Here is a 26,183-nt window from a genome sequence, read left to right as displayed (position 1 = left end):
CAAGACAGATTTCATCAACCAAGGTATCATTTTAATCAGTATAATGGTGCCAACCTGATACTGTCTGTAGGTTATTGTGCACAATCCTGCTGCCAGGTTCCCTTTAAGTGGTTAGAGAGGTTAATTAGCCATTTTGTTGATGGGCTGGTCTTTTCTCTACAACCATAGAGCAAGTGGGAAATTGTCCACCTTATCTTCACCCCGTGATGTGGTCTGGGTCTTAATTAGTTGGTCTCCAGAGGCAGTCATGGTTCAGTAGGGCTGGAGACAGGAACTCCAGAGTTTTGTGTCCTGAGGAGGAAAAACTGAACCAGTGTGTAGTTATCATCTGAAGAGGGCGGATCCCCACAGATGTAGAGACTGTATACCATTTTGTTTGTTTTCCTGTTTTGTCCAAAGGGCTGTGTTTACTTTCACTTCACATTGGTTTATGCTGCATATATAATAAACCAACGGAAGATTTAAAGAGACAGTGTACATGTGTCTACCTCCGTATGCAGCCGAAATGGGATAGTCCTAATCATCCTAAGGGGTATCCCCACTCTCCTCCAATAGCTGACGTTAAGCTGAGAAGAATTGAGTATTTTTTAAATTTAACATGCTGATTCTTTGTTATCACAGAAGACATGGTGTCATTCAGTGGCTTGTTCCATATTCCCCATTTGAAGACACAAAATATTGGAGGGGTGAGGATGGAGTGGTAAAAAAGAGCAGTAGGCAGAAGAAGCTGATAAAGGTATATTGACACCTTTAACCTTGGGAAAATCTATCTCCCTCATTTTCAGCAAAGATTTTAGTTTTTTGGAATCTTCTAAATCTATTTACAGCCAGAGCAAACAACACTAATTGATACAACAAAAGCTGACATTAGGTGACATGATCTGAGCCACCACGGTCAATAAACTCATTAAACAGTTGTCAGTATCAGGGCCATCAAACTATGCCTGAGCCCAACATCCCCCTCCGGCAGGTCAATGTTTTTCTCCACTACTGCCGACAGAATGACCATGGTGTGCTGTTAGATTTCTCTTTTGAAATCACGACATGTTCTTATACATCTTGGCTGCCTTTTGTTTTTTTTAATGTATAAATAATAATTATTTTGGCACGTTTGTGTGACCATTCGAGCACACACAAATATACTTTATTGCTCCTAGAGGTTTAATGATGAGGTGGCATGATGTTACAATGACCCTAGTGCACTATTAGTCCACTGTGATACATTTTTGGAGTCCTAAGGTGCTTTTACTGTTTTCCATATCCTTTTCTGCTTTTTCGCTATGACATACAGGTCCTTCTCAAAAAATTAGCATATAGTGTTAAATTTCATTATTTACCATAATGTAATGATTACAATTAAACTTTCATATATTATAGATTCATTATCCACCAACTGAAATTTGTCAGGTCTTTTATTGTTTTAATACTGATGATTTTGGCATACAACTCCTGATAACCCAAAAAACCTGTCTCAATAAATTAGCATATCAAGAAAAGGTTCTCTAAACGACCTATTACCCTAATCTTCTGAATCAACTAATTAACTCTAAACACATGCAAAAGATACCTGAGGCTTTTATAAACTCCCTGCCTGGTTCATTACTCAAAACCCCCATCATGGGTAAGACTAGCGACCTGACAGATGTCAAGAAGGCCATCATTGACACCCTCAAGCAAGAGGGTAAGACCCAGAAAGAAATTTCTCAACAAATAGGCTGTTCCCAGAGTGCTGTATCAAGGCACCTCAATGGTAAGTCTGTTGGAAGGAAACAATGTGGCAGAAAACGCTGTACAACGAGAAGAGGAGACCGGACCCTGAGGAAGATTGTGGAGAAGGACCGATTCCAGACCTTGGGGAACCTGAGGAAGCAGTGGACTGAGTCTGGTGTGGAAACATCCAGAGCCACCGTGCACAGGCGTGTGCAGGAAATGGGCTACAGGTGCCGCATTCCCCAGGTAAAGCCACTTTTGAACCATAAACAGCGGCAGAGGCGCCTGACCTGGGCTACAGAGAAGCAGCACTGGACTGTTGCTAAGTGGTCCCAAGTACTTTTTTCTGATGAAAGCAAATTTTGCATGTCATTCGGAAATCAAGGTGCCAGAGTCTGGAGGAAGACTGGGGAGAAGGAAATGCCAAAATGCCTGAAGTCCAGTGTCAAGTACCCACAGTCAGTGATGGTGTGGGGTGCCATGTCAGCTGCTGGTGTTGGTCCACTGTGTTTCATCAAGGGCAGGGTCAATGCAGCTAGCTATCAGGAGATTTTGGAGCACTTCATGCTTCCATCGGCTGAAATGCTTTATGGAGATGAAGATTTCATTTTTCAGCACGACCTGGCACCTGCTCACAGTGCCAAAACCACTGGTAAATGGTTTACTGACCATGGTATTACTGTGCTCAATTGGCCTGCCAACTCTCCTGACCTGAACCCCATAGAGAATCTGTGGGATATTGTGAAGAGAAAGTTGAGAGACGCAAGACCCAACACTCTGGATGAGCTTAAGGCCGCTATTGAAGCATCCTGGGCCTCCATAACATCTCAGCAGTGTCACAGGCTGATTGCCTCCATGCCACGCCGCATTGAAGCAGTCATTTCTGCCAAAGGATTCCCGACCAAGTATTGAGTGCATAACTGAACATTATTATTTGTTGTTTTTTTTTGTTTGTTATTAAAAAACACTTTTATTTGATTGGATGGGTGAAATATGCTAATTTATTGAGACAGGTTTTTTGGGTTATCAGGAGTTGTATGCCAAAATCATCAGTATTAAAACAATAAAAGACCTGACAAATTTCAGTTGGTGGATAATGAATCTATAATATATGAAAGTTTAATTGTAATCATTACATTATGGTAAATAATGAAATTTAACACTATATGCTAATTTTTTGAGAAGGACCTGTATATGATTGAGGTTCCTTTGGTATGTGTCCTAAGGAGAAGGTAACTGTTCCTCAGATTTTGCAGGATCATTAAGTTTCAGCCTAATAAATAAAACAAGCCTGGTCAACACTCAAATAAATTAGGTATCTGAATACAAAAAGTGTTAACAAGAGAAAATGACACTGTGTGTCCTATTTTCCTGTTTGGCCCTAAAATGTAAAAGTATGACTATGCAGGGAAACAATATGACCATCAAATGAAACAACCATCTGTATATAATGAGGGATATGTGAGTATACTGCTGTTATTCCTGTCAAGTTATGGAGCACATCACTGCCTCCATGAGTTGAAATAGAGAAGACATTTTATTACTGGAGTAGCTGATATAACCACATGTGTCCCTTACATTAAAAGAACAAGACGATGAAAGGACACCAACAAGGCTAGATAGACAGACGGCTCTGCACAGACAGGAGAAACAGTGGTGTATGTCATTACTGTAACTGGATCCCCAAGAGATGAGACATTGGGAAACTTTCAACTACAATTAACACATGAACAGAAGTGAGAGTATCTCACAGTTTCCTGCTGGACATAAAGAATCCAAATAACAGTTTTCTGTACCATGCTATTCTTACCTGCTGCAGCATGTGTTTGGTAAAATAATACTGGACACTAAACACTAACATGCGGGTTATCTTAGGCAGGCGCTCTCAAGCTGTGATCCCACAAGACTTTAGTGGAGGCCAAAATGCAGTTCAAGCATCTCCCCCTGCAATGCTTAGCTGTCTAGTTTGTTCCTGAGCATTTCTGACAGCAGATCGAACTGATTAATATGTGTGTACTGTAATGACATGTGGGTATATATACACAATTACATATCTGCAATAGATGCATTAGTAACATAAAGTAACTGCTAAGGTGATCTGTAGGTTTTCCTCTGTACTGGAGGGGACGTTAAGGCCTGTTTCGCACGTCAGTTTTTCGCTGTCAGGCAGAATCCGGCGAATTTGTAATCCTTTGCTAATTGTGAAAAACTGATGCAAAGGATCTGTTTTTTTAAACGCGGGATATAGTTTGGATTTCCTGTTCCGGGGAAAAGAGAGAGAAAGACGATGGATCCGGCAAAAACTGAAGAAATGTGAGGCAATCCAGTGCTAATACAAGTCTATGAGAATAAACGGATCCGGCGGCAATTTTTGCCGGATCTGTTTTTTTCAAAATGCACCAGATTGTGCCTGACGGCAAAAACCTGATGTGTGAAAGGAGCCTAACACTTTCTGATGTACAAATTGAATGACTGCAGTGAGAGCATGCTAGGGCTCATAGTCCTGCAGGAATGTTCAGAATGTCTATGAAAAACCCTGTTAGTTGGCACATGGCTGTATTACAAAGTGGAACAAATCCCTAAAACAGCGCCCTCAGAAGTGAATAGGTCCTTACTATACTTTCCTTTGCCTCTTATTTTATACAATTTTATTTCTACAAATCCAACAATAAAAAAACTGAATCTACCAATGGTTGGAGTATTGTGGATCGATACTTCCCTAGAAAAATAATCTTACACTGAGGCACACATCCCACCAAGAACATCATCTGCAAGGAGATTGTATGTTCTCCCCGTGTTTGCTTGAGTTTTATCTGTTTTCCTACCACAATACAAAGACATAGTGATAGGGAATCTAGATTGTGAGCCCCAATGGGGACAATGCTGAGGAATATGATGGTGCTATATAATGGAGTAAAATAAACATACAGCACCATACCAAAATCCATGGAGTAACTACTGCCTCTTCTTATTAACAGTCTTGCATTAGCCAAGCAAATATGCTTATTAGGGAGTCAAGAGAAATCTATAGCTGACAGTGAGCTCATGTACTGTATGTGAAAGGTTTTTTAATGCTAGCTGAAGCTTCAAAAAATGACATCACTGACCCAATATGGCATAGGATGAGCAAAGTACAATGTCATTGTGCTTATTTTTCTATAAAGCCCATGCTGTACCCATGACAATTTTATGGCACGGTCCCCTGGCTTTAATAAGGAAAACCACACATAAAGTGTTCCTTATAAAGTGTTCTAGAAACATTTCCAAGAACTAATCTCACACTAACATTTATTAAGACCTATTGGTATATGATTCTCAGTCGTTAAGTATCCCCAAAATTGCTACACAAAAACTTCTATAGTATGCTGGGACTTGTGTTTCCCCAGCATCCAGAGTGCCAGTACAGCCTTCCAATTTGTGGCAATGTATAGTGATGTTGGCATCCGGCACCTCAGGACAGCTGAAGGAGCGGTTACCTTTCTCTGTTGTAGGAAATCATAGCTGTCAGCGTGTGAGGTCAGCTTGCTGTAACACAATTAATTACCGTATGCATTTTAATGTCTTTTTAATGCAGTGAGAAATGGTTACTGGAGGGCAGCACACACTTAGTGCTGGAGGAGAAATATGTGAGCCATGTGTTGTATTACGCAGTGGGAGAGAAAGCTGAAATCAGTTCAGTCTGTGAGTGCAGCTTTTTAACATTTACATCTTGTTCTCTTACAGTCCCAGGAATGATCAAACATTGCCATGCTTCTGACTTGACAGTACGGACAAGAAACAAATGCCACTTAGTGCAGGAGGATCTATAATCCAATGAATTAATTCTATATGTCATCACAATTTATACAAATATTTAGAATTGAGAGTCCTCAGTGGTTGATACCTTTTAATGGCTAACAGAAAAGGTATCAACCACTGAGGACTCTCAATTCTAAACATTTTCCTATCCACGGTACCAAGATATATATCTTTCCTGTACCACAATTTATAGTGTCAATCATAATGCAAGAAGCGCAGTACATAATATGCACAATACGCACGGCTCCCGGCTCTTCTCTATCAGATGTCAGAAATAAGCTGTAATAGTCTTTCATCAGTAGCACACTTGGTTCCACATGCCAGGATGAGCTAGACTAGGACTAATCAGTAGGATTCATCCTTCTCACTCAAGGGCTCCAGCTCCACAGACAGGAAGGCTGATGTGAGTGCAGACGGCCACAAGGACAGATAAGGAATGGACACACTTACATCAGAACATCAAATGTCAGCGTCTTCCTTTGTGTCTTAAGAACAGTAGCAGTACAGTGTTGTATGTGTCAGCAGCTGATAAGACAAAGAAAAAAACTGCATCTACTGAGTAGAGTAGATCTAAGGGGGCGACTGAGGGGCGATCTAATAACCATGTATAAGTATATAAGGGGACAATACAAATATCTCGCTGAGGATCTGTTTATACCAAGGAAGGTGACGGGCACAAGGGGGCATTCTTTGCGTCTGGAGGAGAGAAGGTTTTTCCACCAACATAGAAGAGGATTCTTTACTGTTAGGGCAGTGAGAATCTGGAATTGCTTGCCTGAGGAGGTGGTGATGGCGAACTCAGTCGAGGGGTTCAAGAGAGGCCTGGATGTCTTCCTGGAGCAGAACAATATTGTATCATACAATTAGGTTCTGTAGAAGGACGTAGATCTGGGGATTTATTATGATGGAATATAGGCTGAACTGGATGGACAAATGTCTTTTTTCGGCCTTACTAACTATGTTACTATGTTACTATATTCTGAAGGCCCCGTCACACATAGCGACGCTTAAGCGATCCCGACAACGATACGACCTGTCCGGGATCGTTGCTGCGTCGCTATTAGATCGCTGGAGAGATGTCAAACAGAGCGATCTTCCCAACGACGCAGCAGCGATGCGGCGACCTGTACAACGATGTCGTTGTGACCCTGTCACATGGCTGCTATGATAACGATTCAGACCTCGATGAGGGACGTCTTGTGTGACGTTGTAGTCACACAGGCATGCCTTTGTGTTGCCTTTTCCGCCCCCATTCAGTTAATTGGTGGTCGCTACTGCGTCGGCGGCCTAGCCATATGAGGCGACACAATAGCTCTTCCGTCCTTTGTTCCTGAGCGCGTGGTGGTGGATTGCAGATCGTTGTAGAGTTCTCCGGCCTGCGACTTCTATTCGTTTCTATTCTTCAACGGTTCTTCGGATATCTATACTTTGTGCACGGTAGGTATCATTTGGGGTCTCAAATGCGTTTCCATTCCCTTTCCATTCCCTTGGCACCTATTAATCTGCTATCTTTGCTCTGGAAGGAGGGAGGGAGTGCTTTGTTGGTATCTGTGTATATATACTTTAGCACATGGAGCCATTTTAGGTAGTCTCGTGGGCACAGAGTGACCGCAGACAGGGTTACAAGGCCTTATTTTTTAAATAATAAATTTGGCTCTATGCCGGTTCCATTTGCATGGCAGGGGTACACAGGCAGCATTGGTGTGGTCAGTGGAGGACTATTGGAAGGAGGGACTGCAGACTGGCAGAGATTATTAGCAGTCCAGGCGCATTGTTCTCTATTTTACATTCACAGTAGTGTGGCTCATACATAACTCTTTTCAAAATGTTATTTAAAATTTTCCATATATGCTCACTGTATGCTATTCTTTCTTTCAGATGTCTTTCAATACCGAGGAATTTGTACGGGAATTGATTGAGATGTATCGATCCCTGCCCTACCTTTGGCAGATTAAATCCGCTGACTACAGCAACAGAAACAAGAAGAGGGAAGCTTTTGCCAAACTTGTTGCTCTGTTTCAGCAGCATAACCCCAGCGAGAAGGTGGATGAGAGTGTAGTCCGGAAAAAGATCCATTTTTTTATCATCTAACAAAAATCTGATAATATAGGTGCAAACATAAGGACTCCTATATCACTTTAAAAAAAAGACAACAACCCATGACTGATATAATTGATCAATTTCCAAAGATTCCCAACAAATCCTAGTCATCCTAGTGACAAAAAAAAATCCCTGACAAATCGGATTTTAAGTTTCGATGGAAAAAATAAAGGTCCTCATACACTTGAGACTAAAGTCGGATGAACCAGCAAAAAATAGTGTGATCGGCCGACATTCCATTGAGTATGTGGGTCTTCCTACCGTCACTCAACAGATCATATTAATGAAGGAGAATTATCAGGACTATTGGATTTCAGTGGCGTATCATTTTGTTCTCTCTGCAAATACGGTAAATGTTCCTGCTTATAGAGTAGGGAGAGGATGCTGCCGACACCTACCATATTTTTCAAACTATAAGACGCACTTTTCTCCTCCAAAGATGTGGAGGACAATGAGGGGCGGGGGGGGGGGGGGGTGCGTCTTATAGTTTGGATGTACCTGCGCTGGCTGTGGTGGGGAGGTGGGGGAGCGCCATCGGCGGAACAGTGGGTTACAGAAGGCAGGAGCCAGCTGCTGTGGCTAACTCCTGTGCCCGCTGCTAAAGAGAAATTAATATTCACTAAACTCCACGCCCATGGGAGTAGAAAGCAGTGCATATTAATATTAAATATCAGCGGACACGCTGATAGACACAGCAGACGGCGTCCCCTCGTGCCCGCTACTTAAGGAAATGAATATTCAGTGCTCTCCACTCCTATAGGCGTGGGGAGAAGTGAATATTCATTGATTGTTAATAGCCCTGCAGCTGCAGGAAGCCGGTGGCTGCGGATAACACTGTGATCGCTATTAAAGATAAGTGAATATTCACTGCTCCACATGCCTATGAGAAGTATGTGTTCTGTCAGCTATCCTCTGCTTGTAAGCAGCACATGATGTCACTGCCATGCACTGCTTACAAGCATAAATCACCTGCTGGTATCGTAACAGGAAGCTGCAAGGGAGCGCAGGAAGGTTTGTTTTTTAACATTTTTCTGATGGGGGCCATGCATACCAGGATAGAGATGAGGGCGCCATGCGTACCAGGATGGGGATGAGGGGGCCATGCACACCAGGATAGGGATGAGGGGGCCATGCATACAAGGATGGGGATGCCATGCATACCAGGATGGGGATGAGGGGTCCATGCATACAAGGATGGGGATGAGGATGCCATGCATACCAGGATGGAGATGAGGGGGCCATGCATACAAGGATGGGTATGATGTGCCTATACATACCAGGATGGGGATGAGGGGTCATGATTACAAGGATAGGAATGAGGGGGCCATGCATGCCAGGATAGGGATGAGGAAGCTATGCGTAAAAGGGTAGGGATGAGAGGGCCATGCTTGCCAAGATAGAGATGAGGAGGACATGTATACCAGGATGGGGATGAGGGGGACATGCATACCAGGATGGGGATGAGGGGACCATGTTTACCTGGATTTGGGAGATATATACCAGCTTAGGGGATATTAGTAAAGAATTAACCACATTTTTTGCTTCAATTTTTTTTTACTAACTTCCTGCTCTAGAACCTAGGTGAGTCTTATGGTTCAAAAAATATAGTATCTAATATGCATAAAGGGACTTAACTCTGCAAACTGCAAAACTCTATAACAGATCACGTCAACAGGGCTTACAGCAGCCTAAAACAGTAACATGATGGTATGTGCATCCATTTCTCCATTTAATGGTAACACAAAATTGCAATATACATTATGTATACACTGCTAAAAAAAAGGGAACACAAACAACAAAATATAACTCCAAGTAAATCAAACTTCTGTGAAATCAAACTGTCCACTTAGGAAGCAACACTGTTTGACAATCAATTTCACATATTGTTGTGCAAATGGAATAGACAACAGATGGAAATTATTAGCAATTATCAAGACACACTCAATAAAGGAGTGGTTCTGCAGGTGGGGACCACAGACCACATCTCAGTACCAATGCTTTCTGGCTGATGATTTGGTCACTTTGGAATGTTGGTTGTGCTTTCACACTCATGGTAGCATGAGATGAACTCTACAATCCACACCAGTGGCTCAGGTAGTGCAGCTCATCAAGGATGGCACATCAATGCGAGCTGTGGCAAGAGGGTTTGCTGTGTCTGTCAGCGTAGTGTCCAGAGGCTGGAGGCGCTAACAGGAGATAGGCCAGTACACCAGGAGACGTGGCGGGGCCGTAGGAGGGCAACAACCCAGCAGCAGGACTGCTACCTCAACCTTTGTGCAAGGAGGAACAGGAGGACCACTGCCAGAGCCCTGCAAAATGACCTCCAGCAGGCCACAAATTTGCATGTGTCTGCACAAACCGTTAGACACCGACTCCATGAGGTTGGTCTGAGTGCCCGACGTCCACAGATAAGGGTTGTGCTCACAGCCCAACACCGTGCAGGATGCTTGGCATTTGCCATAGAACACCAGTATTGGCAAATTAGTCACTGGCGCCCTGTGCTCTTCACAGATGAAAGTAGGTTCACAATGAGAACATGTGACAGACGTGACAGAGTCTGGAGACACCGTGAATAGCGATTTGCTGCCTGCAACATCCTTCAGCATGACCGGTTTGGCAGTGGGTCAGTAATGGTGTGGGGTGGCATTTCTTTGGAGCCCTCCATGTGCTCGTCAGAGGTAGGCTGAGCACTATTAGGTACCGAGATGAGATCCTCAGACCCTTTGTGAGATCATATGCTGGTGCGGTTGGCCCTGGGTTCCTCCTAATGCAGGACAATGCCAGACCTCATGTAGCTGGAGTGTGTCAGCAGTTCCTGCAAGATGAAGGCATTGAAGCTATGGACTGGGCCGCCCGTTCCCCAGACCTGAATACCATTGAACACATCTGGGACATCATGTCTCGCACCATCCACCAATGTCACGTTTCACCACAGACTGTCCAGGAGTTGGCGGATGCTTTAGTCCAGGTCTGGGAGGAGATCCCTCAGGAGACCTTCTGCCGCCTCATCAGGAGCATGTCCAGGCGTTGTAGGGAGGTCATACAGGCACGTGGAGGCCACACACTGCTGAGCATCATTTCCTGGTCTTGAGGCATTTCCACTGAAGTTGGATCAGCCTGTAACTTAATTTTCCACTTTGATTTTGAGCATCATTCCAACTCCAGACCTCTGTGGTATATTAGTTGTGATTTACGTTGATCATTTTTAGGTTGTATTGTTCTCAACACATTCCACTATGTAATGAATAAAGGTTTACAGCTTTAATATTTCATTCAATGATATCTAGGATGTGGCATTTTAGTGTTCCCCTTGATTTTTTTGAGCAACATATATCTATATATATGGGGGAGCGGCAGGTCACAGGAGGCAGGAGCTGGTGGCCTTTGCCTGCTGCTAAAGAGAAATGAATATTCACTGCACTGGCAATGTATATTCATTTCTCTTATAGAGCACCCAGTTACAGCTGCAGCCTTCCAGCAGCTGCCGGGCGATCACGGGTGCCTGCTCATTAGGGTAATGAATATTCACCTCTCTCCACTCCCATAGGCGTGGAGAGAGTTGAATATTCATTCCCTTAATAAGTGGGTACACGTGATCGCTCTGCAGGAAGAGCTGCTGGCACCGGAACAAGATGCAGCGAGGGCACGCAGGGAAGGTAAGTAGGATGTTTTTTGTTTTAATGCTTTTCTCATGGGGGCCACACATGCAAGGATAGGGATGAGGAACCATGCATACAAGGATGGAGGTAAAGAGGCATGCATGCAAGGATAGGGAGAAGGAGCCATGAATATAAGGATGGGAATAAGGAGCCATGCATACAAGGATGGAAATAAGGAGCCATGCAGACAATGATGGGAATAAGGAGCCATGCAGACAATGATGGGAATAAGGAGTCATGGAGATAAGGATGGGAATAAGAAGCCATGCAGATAAGGATGGGAATAAGGTGCCATGCAGACATGGATGGGAACATAGAGCCATGCAGACAAGGATGGGAACAAGGAGCCATGAAGACAAGGATGCGGATAAGGAGCCATGCAGACAAGGATGGGGATGAGGGGACAATGCATACCTGGCTTATACTCAAGTCAAAAAGTTTTCCAATTTTTTTGTGGCAAAATTAGGTGCCTCGGCTTACACACGAGTATATACGGTATATATGTGTATGTAGCTAGATAGCTAGATAGATATACACACACATCTAGAATATCAATATCAACATACAAAACATAGATAAGAAATTGTTCTTATATGTACAGTGGATATAAAACATCTCATCATATACACCCCTGTTAAAATATCAAGTTTTTTGTAAAAAAAAACAAAAAAAAACAAACAAACCAAGAAGAATTACTTCAAAACTGTTGCCACCTTTAGGCTTTGCTCACATGTTGTATTTTTGCTGAGTTTTTATGCAGTTTTTCTATGCACATTTTCAGCTGCTTTTCCCAGTACCAGCATGATATTTTAGAAATCTCATGCACAAACTTTTTTTCTTGACTGTTTTGTCAAAGAGATTGGTTTTTGTAAAATGCAACCTGTCACTTCTTTCAGCATTTTTCACCCATTGAAAGCAATCGTTAGTGGAAAAACACTGCAAAAACACAGGTATCAGGTTTTGCTGCGCATTTGGTGCCAACACCAAATGAAATTGAATAAGATTGTTTTTAACCCTTTCAAGACCTCCACCGTACTATTACTGCGGAAGTTGTATTTGATGTGGGCTCCGGCGCTCGCTGAGCCCACCTCAAAGCCAGGACAGGTCAGCTGTTTTGAACAGCTGACATGTGCCTGCAATAGCTGCTATTAACTAGTTAAATGTTGCTGTCAAATACGGACAGCGGTTTTTTTCCGGCGCTTCCGGCCATCGGGCCGGAAATGAGCGCATCGCCGACCCCGTCACATGATCGGAGGTCAGCGATGCATCAGGATAGTAACCATAGAGGTCCTTGAGACCTCTATGGTTACTGATCCCGGCTAGCTGTCACCGCCACCCTGTGGTCGGCGCTCATAGCAAGCCTGTAATTCAGCTACATAGGAGCGATCTGATGATTGCTAATATGTAGCAGAGCCAATCAGGCTATACCAGCTTCTAGCCTCCCATGGAGGCTATTGAAGCATGGCAAAAGGAAAAAAATATATGAAAAAAATACATGCTAAAACCAAAATACATACAAAAATATAAAAGTTTAAATCACCCCCCTTTTGCCCCATTCAAAATACAACAATGAAAAAAAATCAAACCTACACATATTTGGTATCGCCACGTTCAGAATCGCCCGATGTATCAATAAAAATAGGATTAACCTGATCGCTAAACAGCGTAGTGAGAAAAAAATTAGAAACGCTAGAATTACGTTTTTCTTGGTCGCCGCGACATTGCATTAAAATGCAATAACGGGTGATCAAAAGAACGTATGTGCATAAAAGTGGTATCATTATAAACGTCAGCTCGGCACGCAAAAAATAAGCCCTCACCTGACCTCAGATCTTGAAAAATGGAGACGCTACGGGTATTGGAAAATTGCACAATTTTTTTTTTTTTTTTTTAGCAAAGTTTGGAATTTTTTTTTTACCACTTAGACATGTTTGGTGTCTATGAACTCATAATGACCTGGAGAATCATAATGGCAGGTCAATTTTAGCATTTAGTGAACCTAGCAAAAAAGCCAAACAAAAAACAAGTGTGGGATTGCACTTTTTTTGCAATTTCACCGCACTTGGAATTTTTTCCCCGTTTTCTAGTACAAAACATGCTAAAACCAATGATGTTTTTCAAAAGTGCAACTTGTCTTGCAAAAAAAAAGCCCTCACATGGCCAAATTGAAGGAAAGATTAAAAAAAGATATGGCTCTGGGAAGGAGGGGAGGGAAAAGCAAAAACGCAAAAACAGAAAAGGGCAAGGTCGTGAAGGGGTTAAGCACTAAACTTTAATAGCATGAACAACAGATAATCGCACCCTGATAAAAAAGCAGCAAAACCTAAACCAAAAAAAATGCATCAAAAACTAAGCAAAATCTGCTTTTTGTGAGCAGCTTAAATGCAGTTTACACTTGACATAAAAAAATGCAGCAAAACACAAACTTTGAACATAACCTAATGTCATCCTTAATTTGTACAAATCCATTGAGAAACAAACTGAATTCTTTTAGCTGGAAAAAGAAAAATGAAGAACTAAAATAATGTGGTTGCATAAATATGTACCCTCAAACTTTTTGTTAAATTACTCTTTGAATTCATGACAGTATTCAGTCTTTTGGGGTAGGAATTTTTCAGCATGGTACGTCTAGAATTAGCAATCATTGCCCACTCTAACGTAAAGTAGAGCTCAAAATCTGTCAGATTGCAATGGTATCTGCTGTACACAGCTCTCTTCAGGTTTCCTCGAATTTTTCAAATGGAATCTGGGTGGTGGCGGGATCATTCCTATACTGTGAACGTCTTCTGGCTAAGCCAATATTTTCTTGATTTGGAGGAATGGTTAGGGTCTTTTCTATGCTGAAATGTGAAATGTGAAATTATTCTTCATTTTCAGCTATTTGCATAGACTGATATTCGGAACAGTTCATAATTCCCTCCACCTTGGCTAAATCCCAAATTTGATAAAAAAAGACAGCCCCAAAGCATAATGCTGCCTCCATCATGCTTCACTGTGGGTATGATGTTGTTTTGGTGATGTGCAGTGTTGGCTTTGCAACAATCATACCTTTTGAAATATTTACCAACATTTTCAATCTTGGTCTCATCATGCCATAAGCTTTCTCCAAATGCTTTCAGCAGATTATATAACATTTGGCAAAATATTGCCAGGGTTGGATGTTTATCTTTGCAAGAAAATGCTTCCTGTCTTGAACAGATCAGACATACAAAAAATAAGGGAAATTATTATCACATGCAGTACACAACCAACATTTGCTAGAAATTCCTGAAGTTCCTTTAAGCCTCCCGGACCAATTTTCTTCTGGTCTTTTCATCAATTTTTGAGGGACGTTCAAGTTCTAGGTAATGTCACTGTTGTGCCAAATTTAAGTCACTTCTGGATGACTGTTTTCACAGTGTTTCATGGTACATCTAATGCTTTTAAAGCTTTTTTTGTACCCTTCTCCTAAGTGATAACGTCCGACAATGAGATCCTTTTGCTGTGTTGTAAGCTGTTAACAGACCACAGCAATTGCTGTATAATCTATCTAAAAATAAAAAGGAAAATCCAACTAAAACAGCTAATCTTTATATGGAGTTAACCAGAACCACTTTACATGATAGCAGCTGTGTACTGACTACTATTTAACATGGGTTTAAATTTGATTGGCTAATCCAGAACACAACCACATCATGAATTATAATAGTGTGTACACACTTATGCAACTACTCTATTTCAGTTGGTTTGTCAATGGAATTGTACAGATTATAGATGACAAAACCCAAGACAGAAATAAAATGACCATATAACCTGTTCTAAGTAAAACAGCAGGGTATATGTTCATTTAATTTCTGTCTTGGGTTGTGTCTGTTTAATGGCCAGTGTGAACATGCTGCTAATTTGCAAGCATTCCAATTTATACTCCAGTTCATTAGTCATGGATGATATAAAAGGTGGGAAAAGTTTTGAAATGATTATTCTTTGTATGATTTATTTTACATGACATACACCTGGCATTTTATTGGAGTGTGTAGAATTTTTATATCCACTGTATAGCCATACAGTAATACTTCACAATAATAAAATTTGCAATAGCTTTACAATCCGTTTAACTTAAATGCCCTGAAAACAATACATTTACGGCAATCATTTTAATAAAAGTTTATGTGAAAAAATGCACTTACCTCAAATAATCTCCAACTAAATTAACTTTAGTGTGTGCATAAGATAGGCAAATCAGACTGTAAGCTCCTCTAGGGAGAATTATTGAGTGATAAGTACAGGTTAGACCCCATCTTGTGACAATGTGTATGGGACTATCCCTTCTGAAATAGGTAGAGATGGTGTGATCCCCCCTGCTGACATTTAACTACAGCAGATTTGCACATTCTACCTCTCCCTATGAGACTAAGTGAACCATATCTGTACATACTGTATCTATTGGTGTTAATTATGGCAGGTCCACAATCCCCTGATGAACTACTGTAGTTTCCTTCATTATTCACATGCAGAAGCATTAGTCACATTCTTCTAAACAACCACTCTCTTGAGCAAAAACATAAACCTTTTACCTCGGGCTGAATATATATCACTGTTGCCCAAAAGCTGCATCGCTGGCTCAAAACCGCCATCTAGAAAGAAAGGTGGAGAGAAAGAATAATAAACAATGGTGAGGAAATAAAATGGAAACACTGATGGATATAGATTAAGCGTTGTATTAAGTATCAATGCCATGGCTACAATTAGGGCCGGACTGGCCATTTGGCAATTCTGGCAAATGCCAGAAGGGCCTGTCTGGTCATGCGCCGCCTTGTCTGCTACGTTGTTAACAGAATCAGTGTTCTCAAGATACCCATACTGTCAAGAGTTGCGACGAAGCACAAAGTTGCTGACTCCGTCACTCACCCCTGCAGGCCATGCGTATCATTAGATATATTGGTCTTGTAGTAAATCTTGCTTTCCTCCATCCAGGGTAACGTTAGTAATATATCCCATCTGGTGCTCGTGGATGGGGATAGCATAGGCCTGTGCAATTTCAAATGCCAGGGCTGAATTTCAGCCCCAGTCCGTACCTGGCTACAATTAAACGGTGCAGCAACACAGCCGGGCATGACACGACAGGATGTCTGTGTAAATAGGTCAGTGGCACAAATATGATGTCATTACTAAGCTAATAAAACATTACAGTCCTTTCTTCATTTTCTTTCCCAAATGTTCTTGAAGTTTTTGAAATCCACCATTCAGCCGTTACTCTATTTTGGCATTTCATAGTGCATTAGGGAGAATTTACCCACAAATATTTATGTTCTTTTACTGTTAGATGCAGTAATTTACCCACAATTATTTATGTTCTTTTACTGCTAGATGCCATCTCATGTTTAGAGAATTACCTGCAGGATTTCTTCAAGGCTTCGGATTACAGGTGGCAGGTACCGATCGGTTAGAGAATCTTCTTGCTTTATATTGTCGCTGCCCTTTTCATGACGCATAGCAAGAACATAACAGAAGCTGGGAGCAGGAAGGTTGTCTGGTGCCTGGCGAAAACAAATGTAGAGATCTTGTGTACTTATTAGATAATTTGTTGAATTTCAGAATCTCCAGTCTTGCCAGAAATGTTGGCCAATAGTTTATTATTTTCTAGCTAGCTTACAAACATGCATGCATAAAGGGAATCTGTCAGCAGGATCAACCAACCTAAACAGTCTAGCTAGACATGCAGATCATAGAAAGTTGAATAAAATTATACCTTAAGATCTACAATGTCTTATTCTAGTCTACAGTAATCCACATTTGTCTTAATATGTAAATGAGCTGTTAAGGTCTATGGGCCGGACATTGATCTACCTCCAGAGATTATTTTGAAAGAAGCGTTACCAGTGTGAGACATGTAGATCAAGGGAGCAGACTGTCAGTCATTACATGTCTCACACTGGTAACAACCTCTTTCATTTAAAAAAGCTCTAAAGGCAAATTCTCAGGAGATGTATATCTGGCCAATAGATCTTAACAGCTCATGCACATTAAGATAAATGTGGAATACACTGAAACAAAACATCAAATCACAGATATAAAGGTATCATATATAATCAAGTTTTCATTTTTATATAATCAAGGTATAAAAATTCAGCTTCTTATGACTTACATGCCCACATAGATGGATTAGATGGTTGATCCTACTAGCAGATTCCTTTTAACTATTCATAGTGTGCATATTTATGTCGAGTTCATAGGTCAAATGTATACAATGGCATGCTATGCTTGAAGTTCTTTTGCATGGGTAGTTAAACAATTAGTCGTATGATTAAAATCCAAAATGCCTGCCTTTTTTGGAATGATGATGACCATTTGTCCTTTTTAGCGAAACGGATGGTGATCATTCGTTATGGTCAAAATTAGACATTTCATTTGAGTTTTATTCAATGTGTACAGGCTCCCTAAGCAAGACCAAGGGCTACAAATATGAGAAAAGAGAGAGTCATGTGCAGCTTTTATTTACCAATTAAGATTGTAGGAAGGGAAAATCCCACAATCAAATATGAGGATCCACTTAACTGATCTAAAGATAGGCGGAAAGGTAACTGAATGCACCCTGCAGGTATAGATTAGGAGAACATTAAGAAAGATTAGGTTCATTAAGAAAAATAATACATAGTATTATTAGGGAAGATTTGTAATAATTGACTAGCAATATCACCAGATTTTACACTCTGCAGTGCTAAAAGAAAGGGAATGTTACTAAACCTTCCCATTTTGAACTAGTAAACTCTGTTCTAGATGTCTGGGCCATTGATAAGCCCTCAGTTCTTAGGTATGTGTACTTTGCATTTACATAGATGATAATCACCTCAATGAGTTTACACTGTGTTATCACAGGATTAGTGAGGCTCAAAAGTACAAGGTTTCCAACAATTAAACATTGATCAGTGCATTTTTCAAGATCCAAGCAAGGAAGATGCTGAGAAACTGGCAAGTCATGACATTTTCACCTTATATTTTGGGGGTTTAATCACTAACACACTGGATTTCGGGATATCCTAGGAATTGCATCAATCTTCACATGAACCCCTACACTTTGTACAAACAACTGGGAGTTAATTAAAGTCTGGTACATTCAATTACGCTGGATTAATGGAAACAGCTGCTTGGCCAATAATATTTTCTTCTTTGCATGAGAAATTCTTTAAGCACAAAAATATGTGCGTCCTTAAAATATTTGAGTGTTTTTACAAGATGTAGAGTGAAATAACTAGTAACTAGAGCAGTGTTCCCCATGTTTGGCCCTCAAGAACCACCAACGGGTCATGTTTTCAGGATTTCCTTAGTATTGCCCAGGTGAGAATGTCATCATCTAGACAGGCAACAATTCCATCACCTGGGCCATACTGAGGAAATCCTGAAAACATGACCTGTTGGTGGCTCTTGAGGACTGGAGTTGGGGAACACCGAACTAGAGAATACTGCTTTATGCAGTCATAATTTAATTCAACAGGTTGCAAAACATGAAACTGTTGCCAAGATGAAAACATACCATGGGACATCTTCAAATTTTACTTCACGTGAAGAATATGCCAAGTATGTTTCAGAGAATGATCTGCATTTCCCTTATCATTAAAATGAAATTTTCTAAACCGGTATGGTACAAAAAAAAATCAGTTCTATAAATATGGTTTACATATGCAACTTGTCAAAAGTATGCACAATCAGATGAATATGATCATATCTACAGAAAGGATGTCCATACTTCTAGTACAGAGAAAATTGATTAAAATGCAACTGCATACATGCTGTCATATGTCAATATAAAAAAATATTACACAGGATTCTAAATATTCAGTCTCCAGCCAGAAACAAAAAAACACATTTTTGGCTGGAGATATAATAAAGTAATCATGCTTATTAAAGGGAACCTGTCAGCAGGATTGTGCACAGTAACCTACAGGCAGTGTCAGGTTGGCGCCGTTATACTGATTACAATGATATCTTGGTTGATAAAATTAGTCTTGTGGTTGTTGATTAATCTTTATTTTCAGTTTTGAGTTAAAGGGAACCTGTCAGCAGGATTGTGCACAGTAGCCTACATACAGTGTCAGGTCGGCGCCATTATACTGAATAAAATCATACTTTGGTTGATGAAATCTGCGGGTGGTGCCATCTTGGTGGAGGATATTATTTTTCTTCTCCAGCAAGATGGCGCCGCCGGCGCCTGCGCCACAGCAGCTATCGGATCTCTATACAAACCGATAGGGATCAGTGACCTGTCAGCAGTCGGCATGATGAATATATAATCAGAGCACCACATACATGAACCCCGCCTTAGGACATGAGCATATCATTAACACAAAACTAAAAATAAGGATTAAGAAACAGCCTCAAGACGAATTTCATCAACCAAAGTATCATTTTATTCAGTATAACGGCGCCAACCAGATACTGTCTATAGGTTACTGTGCACAATCCAGCTGACAGGTTCCCTTTAATGATATGCTCGTACTTCAGGGTGGCCTGTGTGGGGGTCTTTATGTGGTGCTCTGATTAGGGATTCATCAGTATGGCTTCTGACAGGTCACAAGTATCATTGTAATCAGTATAACGGCTCCAACTTGACACTGTCTACAGTTACTGTGAACAATCCTGCTGACATGTTCCCTTTAAGTATTTCAGACAATTTCTTCACCTTGTTTGGCAAGAGGACATGGCTTTGTATAAAAGGGGCATGGTTTACTGTTAAAAAGGACTAGCCTATAGTGCAACAATATATCACAGGAATTCCGCGACAGAGAAGGGCCAGAAGGGTGCAGTGTCTGGTTTCACAAACTGCTTCACTTGTTAAAAGTACTTCACTATCGTATTAAACAGTCCAGGTTTTTTCCTTGCTAGATGTGCAAGGGCTAACCTGTACAGTTGAAGCTCCTGGAGCTTTCCTACTTGGTTTTCTCAGCTGTTCAGTGTTGGCCACTTTCCTCTACCATATATGCTCACTTCTGGCATTTAGGGATTGCCAGTGTTGGAGGTGGTGTTTGTTCAGGAGACTGTTGCTTGGATGTTTGTCTGTGTGCACATCCTCATCCTCTCCTATTTGGTTTCTCCTTCCTTTAACTCCCATGTGTCCCTCTCTGTTGTTGGGTGACAGTATTTTGTAGGCTTGATATTTTCATTTATCCCTGTCTATCTTCCCTTGTTTGTCTGGTCAGTGTAGTCATATGCACTTCAGCTTCCCACCTTCCTGGTTGGTAGAGTGGACAGATCAGGGTTGATATAGGAACATAGGAAAGCACGAGAACCCGGCATCTCCACCTTCAGAAGTAATCTGGGGGACAGGGATAGACCAGGGCGTCCCTAGTTCTTGGGACCTGATTAAAGTTGTGACTAAGTCACTGGCAAGGTGCTGAAGGGGAGATATGTTTCACTGCGCTTAATGGCGTAAGTGATAAAAAAAAACAGAGATTTTCGTCCGTGATGGTGTCTCCGCAGCTCCTCTACATGCATTTGCATATTTGGGGGCAGTGTTCTGGATCACTGCATTGAGAAACACGTGATGGTGTCTCCGCAGTGTTGGATGTTTTGGTCTCCACGAGGTCAATCATCCGTGCCTTTATAGACTTTATACTAGGCACTGCTCCTGATAGCCAGATTCCTACTCCACACTGATGAGGGGCAAAAACCCCGAAACAGCTGTCTGTGGATGGATACCATGCTTGGCATAGGTGGTTTTCCTTTATTGGATGTTTTCCTTTATTGGATGCTGCCCTTCCCTTGGTTGTTCCTTCCCGGGGAAAGGCCTGGCTATTCACTGCCTGCGTTGAGAAACACGTGATGGTGTCTCCGCAGCTCCTCTACATGCTACAACCAGAACAACCTAAATTACATTATTTATTCCATAAGGCATACACTATAACAGAACAGAAACACATAAAAAATGAAGCTTTTCATCATACTGTCACACAGAAAAATTGGAATATACGACAATCAAAAAAAAAGAAAAAAAGCTATATGTAAAAAGAAAAAATACGGTTTTAATAAAAAAAAGTCAACTGGACCCACAGAAAACAAGCCCTCATACAGCTCTCTTGGTGAAAACTCTCAGAATATGAAAATACAAATGCATAACAGTAAAATGTTGTCTTTAGTGTGCAAACGTAGCAAATCCTTAAAAATATATATATAAATTTGGTATTGCTGTAATTGTACTGACCTGAAGAATCAGTTTTATCACTTTTACTGCGTTGTGAACAGCATAAAAATAAAACAATAACTGAATTGCTATCTTTTGTTGATTCTGCGTCTGAAAATTCTGAATAAAAAGCGATCAAGAATATATAGCTCTCAGAATATAGCGCTAAAAAAAAAAAGTTCATTTTTAGTGTGTAAAAGTAGCAAAACATTAAAAAAAATATAAAACTTGTATTGATGTAATTGTACTGACCCCCAAAAAGGTGATTTTTCACTTATACCACATGGTGAATGGTGTAAAAATGTTTTAACTAATTCTTGGATTGCTGTTTATTTGTTAATTTTCCTGTTTACCACTTAAAAGTTTATTGTTTCTTGGATGCAATATAGTATATAGTTAGAAGCTGCTGGCTGAGTTTCAGGGGAATCTGTCAGCAGGTTATTGCTATGTAATCTGAGGACAGCAGAAGGTAGGGGTTAAAACACATATTTCAAAGACGTGTCATTTATCAAGCTGCGTGCTCTTGTTTACTTACAATAAAGGTTTTATCACCTAGTCATTATCATTGCCTGGAATACAGCCATTGAGACCTAGTCCGACCTCCTCTGATAAGCAGCTCACTGCCAATAGACCATGCACATTGAGAGCTGTGGTGAGGGCGGGTTAGCTTTCTCACCTATTCTATATGTTGCATCTAAGAACTCTGATTGTGTCAGAACTGCTGCACCCGGTAAACTAAGTAACCCATCATTTAAATCAGAGTCTCTTTTCTAGAGATGAGGGAATTTGATCAGGTCAGGGCCTATTCGGCAAGCTATATAATAAGCCGCAGAGGGAACCCGGCTTTCTGGATCGCTCCGGTCGATTAGCTGTTCAGCTCCGCAGCTGCATGCATTGTGGTTATTCGATAGTCAGGACACATGCCTGGAGAGCCAAACACACACGCTTATCCCATGCATGTGTCCTGACTGTCACACAGCCGCAACACATGCAGCTGCGGAGCTGAACAGCTGATCGTCCGGAGCGATCCAGGAAGACGGGTTCCCTCTGCAGCTTATTCATCAGGCACTATAGCTTGCTGAATAAGCCCAGACCCAATCAAATTTGCTCAACTCTACTCTTTTCCTATATTATGAAGTTCTCAGATGAGGTAGTAAAAACCTCTCACGTAATGAGCCCTTATTATTCACCTCAGCTTCAAATTTTGCTATGGGCCCAATAAAGAACATTTTCAATGATGACTAAATTTATTACATTTTTTTTTCTTAAATCAGTGTCAGCTTTTTCGTGCGTCACAAAACATGGGTGCATTAGGGTTAACAGGATTTACTATTCACTTGAAATAGGCCAAGATTACCTTTGTATATAATATTAATAGATTGCTTTTGCTCTGCTAATGATTACCATTTTAGGAAACTATGAGACATTAATCTGTAATTCTGTACCAGTTACCGAACATTTATGTTCTCACAAAACAATCACGGCTCTTTAATAGTTGAAATATGATGATTCCAGAACTCCGCAATGAATATTCCCTGCAGGGTTTTATGTGGGGGTCTTTCAATTATACAAAAAAATGTGATGGCAGTCCGCTACTTAAAGAGAACCAGTCACCAGGTCGGAAATTGCCAGTTTTTGTTATTTTATTCCCGCTGCTATTGAGAATTCAGTTGTTTTTATTTAAATCTGACATATTATCCTAGAGATATGGGCCTCTTAATTTAGTGCTAATTTTTATGGTCTTTACTCGCAGGATAGTAACTCGCAACAGCCTAAAGAAATCTTGGAAAATACTGTGAGCAATGCCCTGTTGGCAAAGATGATAAAAATCAGTAAACTGAAAAAAAATAAAAATTAATATCTCTGGAATTGTATCTTGGATTTAAAAAAGAACAAAAAAAAAAAAAAAGAGGACAATACTCAGGGGAGCAGAGGGAACACAATAACAGCACAAACTGGTCACTCTTGACTTGGTGACAGGTCCTCCCTTTTCACCCATTAAAATTGGAAAAAAATGAAAAGATAATAAAACCAAAGATATGGTTCCTCCTCATTAAGAAAAGCCTATCTATCAAAATATAATATATTAAAAAAACAGATAGGTAAATGTCGTAATGAGAAAAAAAAAATCAAAATTACAGGATTTTTCGGTCACTACTCCTCCCTAAAACAATGCAATAACAAATCAAAACATTATATCAATACCAAACTATTACCAGTAGAACTGTCAGCTCGTCATGCAAAAAGCATGCCTCAGTTTTTTGCCGTCAGTCACAATCCGTTGGCTCGACGGATCGACAGATCTGTCGCAGATTGTGAAAAACTGATCCGACGGATCCGACTAACAGATCCGGCTAATTTGATCGGAGCATGCCCAGTTAAAGAAACGGATTCAGTCGCCGGTTTTCATGATTTGACGGATCAGGCGCCAATAGGCTTCCATTCTAGCAAACAACGGATCTGTTGCTGTCCGTTTTTTCGATGGACACAAAAAACGTTACTTTGTCCATTGCCTCCGGCCGATGGACAAACAATTTTCGACGGATCCGGCAAATGACGGATGAAACGTGAGGCCATCCATCGCTAAAACAAGTCTATGAGAAAAAAACGGATCCGGCGGCATCAGTTGCCGATTGCAACTGATAGCAAAAAACTGATGTGTGAAATGGGCCTTACTCGACTAAAAAATAAAAATGTTATGCATCTCAGAAAATGGTTAACACAAAGTAAATATTTTTTTTTAATACGCATTCCTGAATCCATACAAGTTTGGTAACGTGTAATCACACTGAACTGGAATATTATGATTCAGAGTGATGTAAGCTGTAAAAACAAAATCCAAAATAAACATGGCATTAATTGTATTTTAATTTCAAAATTTCACCAAGCTTAAACATTTTTTCCCCATTTTCCAGTACATGGAGTAAAATAAACGGTGTCATTGAAAACTACACCTCATCTGCATAAACAAGCCCTCATAAGGCTGTCAATAGAAAAATAAAGAGGGTATGGCTGCGGAGGGGAGGGGTTAGATAGAGTAGTGGTAACTAGAGATGAGTGAATTTACACAAATGGAATTGAATTTTCTGCTAATTTTACAAAAAAATTAGTATTTTCCAGAATATGGATTTTTTTGCAAATTGCTCCATGTGAATTCAGAGAAATGGCTGTTAGCTACAACTGCAATTTTGCTGAACCATAGCGGACTGGGCAAATGGTTAAAAAAATATTCTACTACCCATCTCCACACGACTGTTTTTTTCCTCTTCTCCTGTCATACATATTCTGACAAGGCACCAGACGTCACTGCACGGTGTGTCATTGCGGTGCATTTCCTGCCATTACGACATGCATTGCCTGAACGACAGCACGGTGCACAGTAACGTCGGAGGTCGAATCAGCCGGAAGCCGCCGGCTGGAGTGAAAATGCCGAAGAGGGTGTGTGCAACTGGGAAAATAAGGGCCCGAAAAAGGGAGGTGATGTTTGGTTTTCTTTTTTTATGCTATGATTTCTGAGAGACCCCAGAGCATAATAAGAAACATTGGTGCAAATTGGTAACTGCCAATTTTGGCAGATTGGATCTGCTCTAGTGGTAGCACATGCGTACTACCATTTCACTCAATGTAGATAGTAAAGTGGTGCATCCACACTGTTTAGCACATAGACATTTATAGATGACTAAAATATTTAAAAAAGTTAGAATATCCTCTTCAGTTTTGTTTTTTTCAACCATTACTTGTAGGAGACTAATAATGCACGGTAATTAGATCAGAGTGTTAGATTTGCACATTATTTTCTTACCTGTACTTGTTCTTGACTATGGCCATGAATTTTTATGGGTATCAAAGGGGGCCACAAACTATCAATAAGACTGAAGAGCCCAGGAGCCCTGCAAATAATGACCCACATTATTATCATTATTAGAAATGTAAAACCTATAAATATGACACACAGCACATTATATATGGCTCACATATAGTATATACTGTATATATATATATATATATATATATATATATATATATATATATATATATATATATACAGTTAGGGCCAGAAATATTTGGACAGTGACACAATTTTCGCGAGTTGGGCTCCGCATGCCACCACATTGGATTTGAAATGAAACCTCTACAACAGAATTCAAGTGCAGATTGTAACGTTTAATTTGAAGGGTTGAACAAAAATATCTGATAGAAAATGTAGGAATTGTACACATTTCTTTACAAACACTCCACATTTTAGGAGGTCAAAAGTAATTGGACAAATAAACATAACCCAAACAAAATATTTTTATTTTCCATATTTTGTTGCAAATCCTTTGGAGGCAATCACTGCCTTAAGTCTGGAACCCATGGACATCACCAAACGCTGGGTTTCCTCCTTCTTAATGCTTTGCCAGGCCTTTACAGCCGCAGCCTTCAGGCTTGCTTGTTTGTGGGTCTTTCCGTCTTAAGTCTGGATTTGAGCAAGTGAAATGCATGCTCAATTGGGTTTAGATCTGGAGATTGACTTGGCCATTGCAGAATGTTCCACTTTTTGGCACCCATGAACTCCTGGGTAGCTTTGGCTGTATGCTTGGGGTCGTTGTCCATCTGTACTATGAAGCGCCGTCCAATCAACTTTGCAGCATTTGGCTGAATCTGGGCTGAAAGTATATCCCGGTACACTTCAGAATTCATCCGGCTACTCTTGTCTGCTCTTATGTCATCAATAAACACAAGTGACCCAGTGCCATTGAAAGCCATGCATGCCCATGCCA

General features: G+C 40.7%; 1 protein-coding gene across 1 annotated transcript in view; it reads right to left on the bottom strand.

Annotated features, from left to right (window-relative positions):
- The window catches only part of SPIDR (scaffold protein involved in DNA repair), an 801,106-nt gene that overhangs the window by 39,650 nt on the left and 735,273 nt on the right, over positions 1 to 26,183 (bottom strand). Inside the window, exons 12-14 of the mRNA XM_069731306.1 lie at positions 25,223 to 25,310; positions 16,640 to 16,783; positions 15,821 to 15,880 (exon numbers count right to left, since the gene is read on the bottom strand). Coding sequence (XP_069587407.1) covers positions 15,821 to 15,880; positions 16,640 to 16,783; positions 25,223 to 25,310 — 292 coding nt within the window. The remainder of the gene's footprint in view (positions 1 to 15,820; positions 15,881 to 16,639; positions 16,784 to 25,222; positions 25,311 to 26,183) is intronic.

Source organism: Ranitomeya imitator, chromosome 6 (assembly GCF_032444005.1).
Source record: "Ranitomeya imitator isolate aRanImi1 chromosome 6, aRanImi1.pri, whole genome shotgun sequence".
Lineage (NCBI taxonomy): Eukaryota > Metazoa > Chordata > Amphibia > Anura > Dendrobatidae > Ranitomeya > Ranitomeya imitator.
The sequence above is the reverse complement of the archived record's forward strand: the minus strand, read 5'-3'. Positions and strand labels throughout refer to the sequence as shown.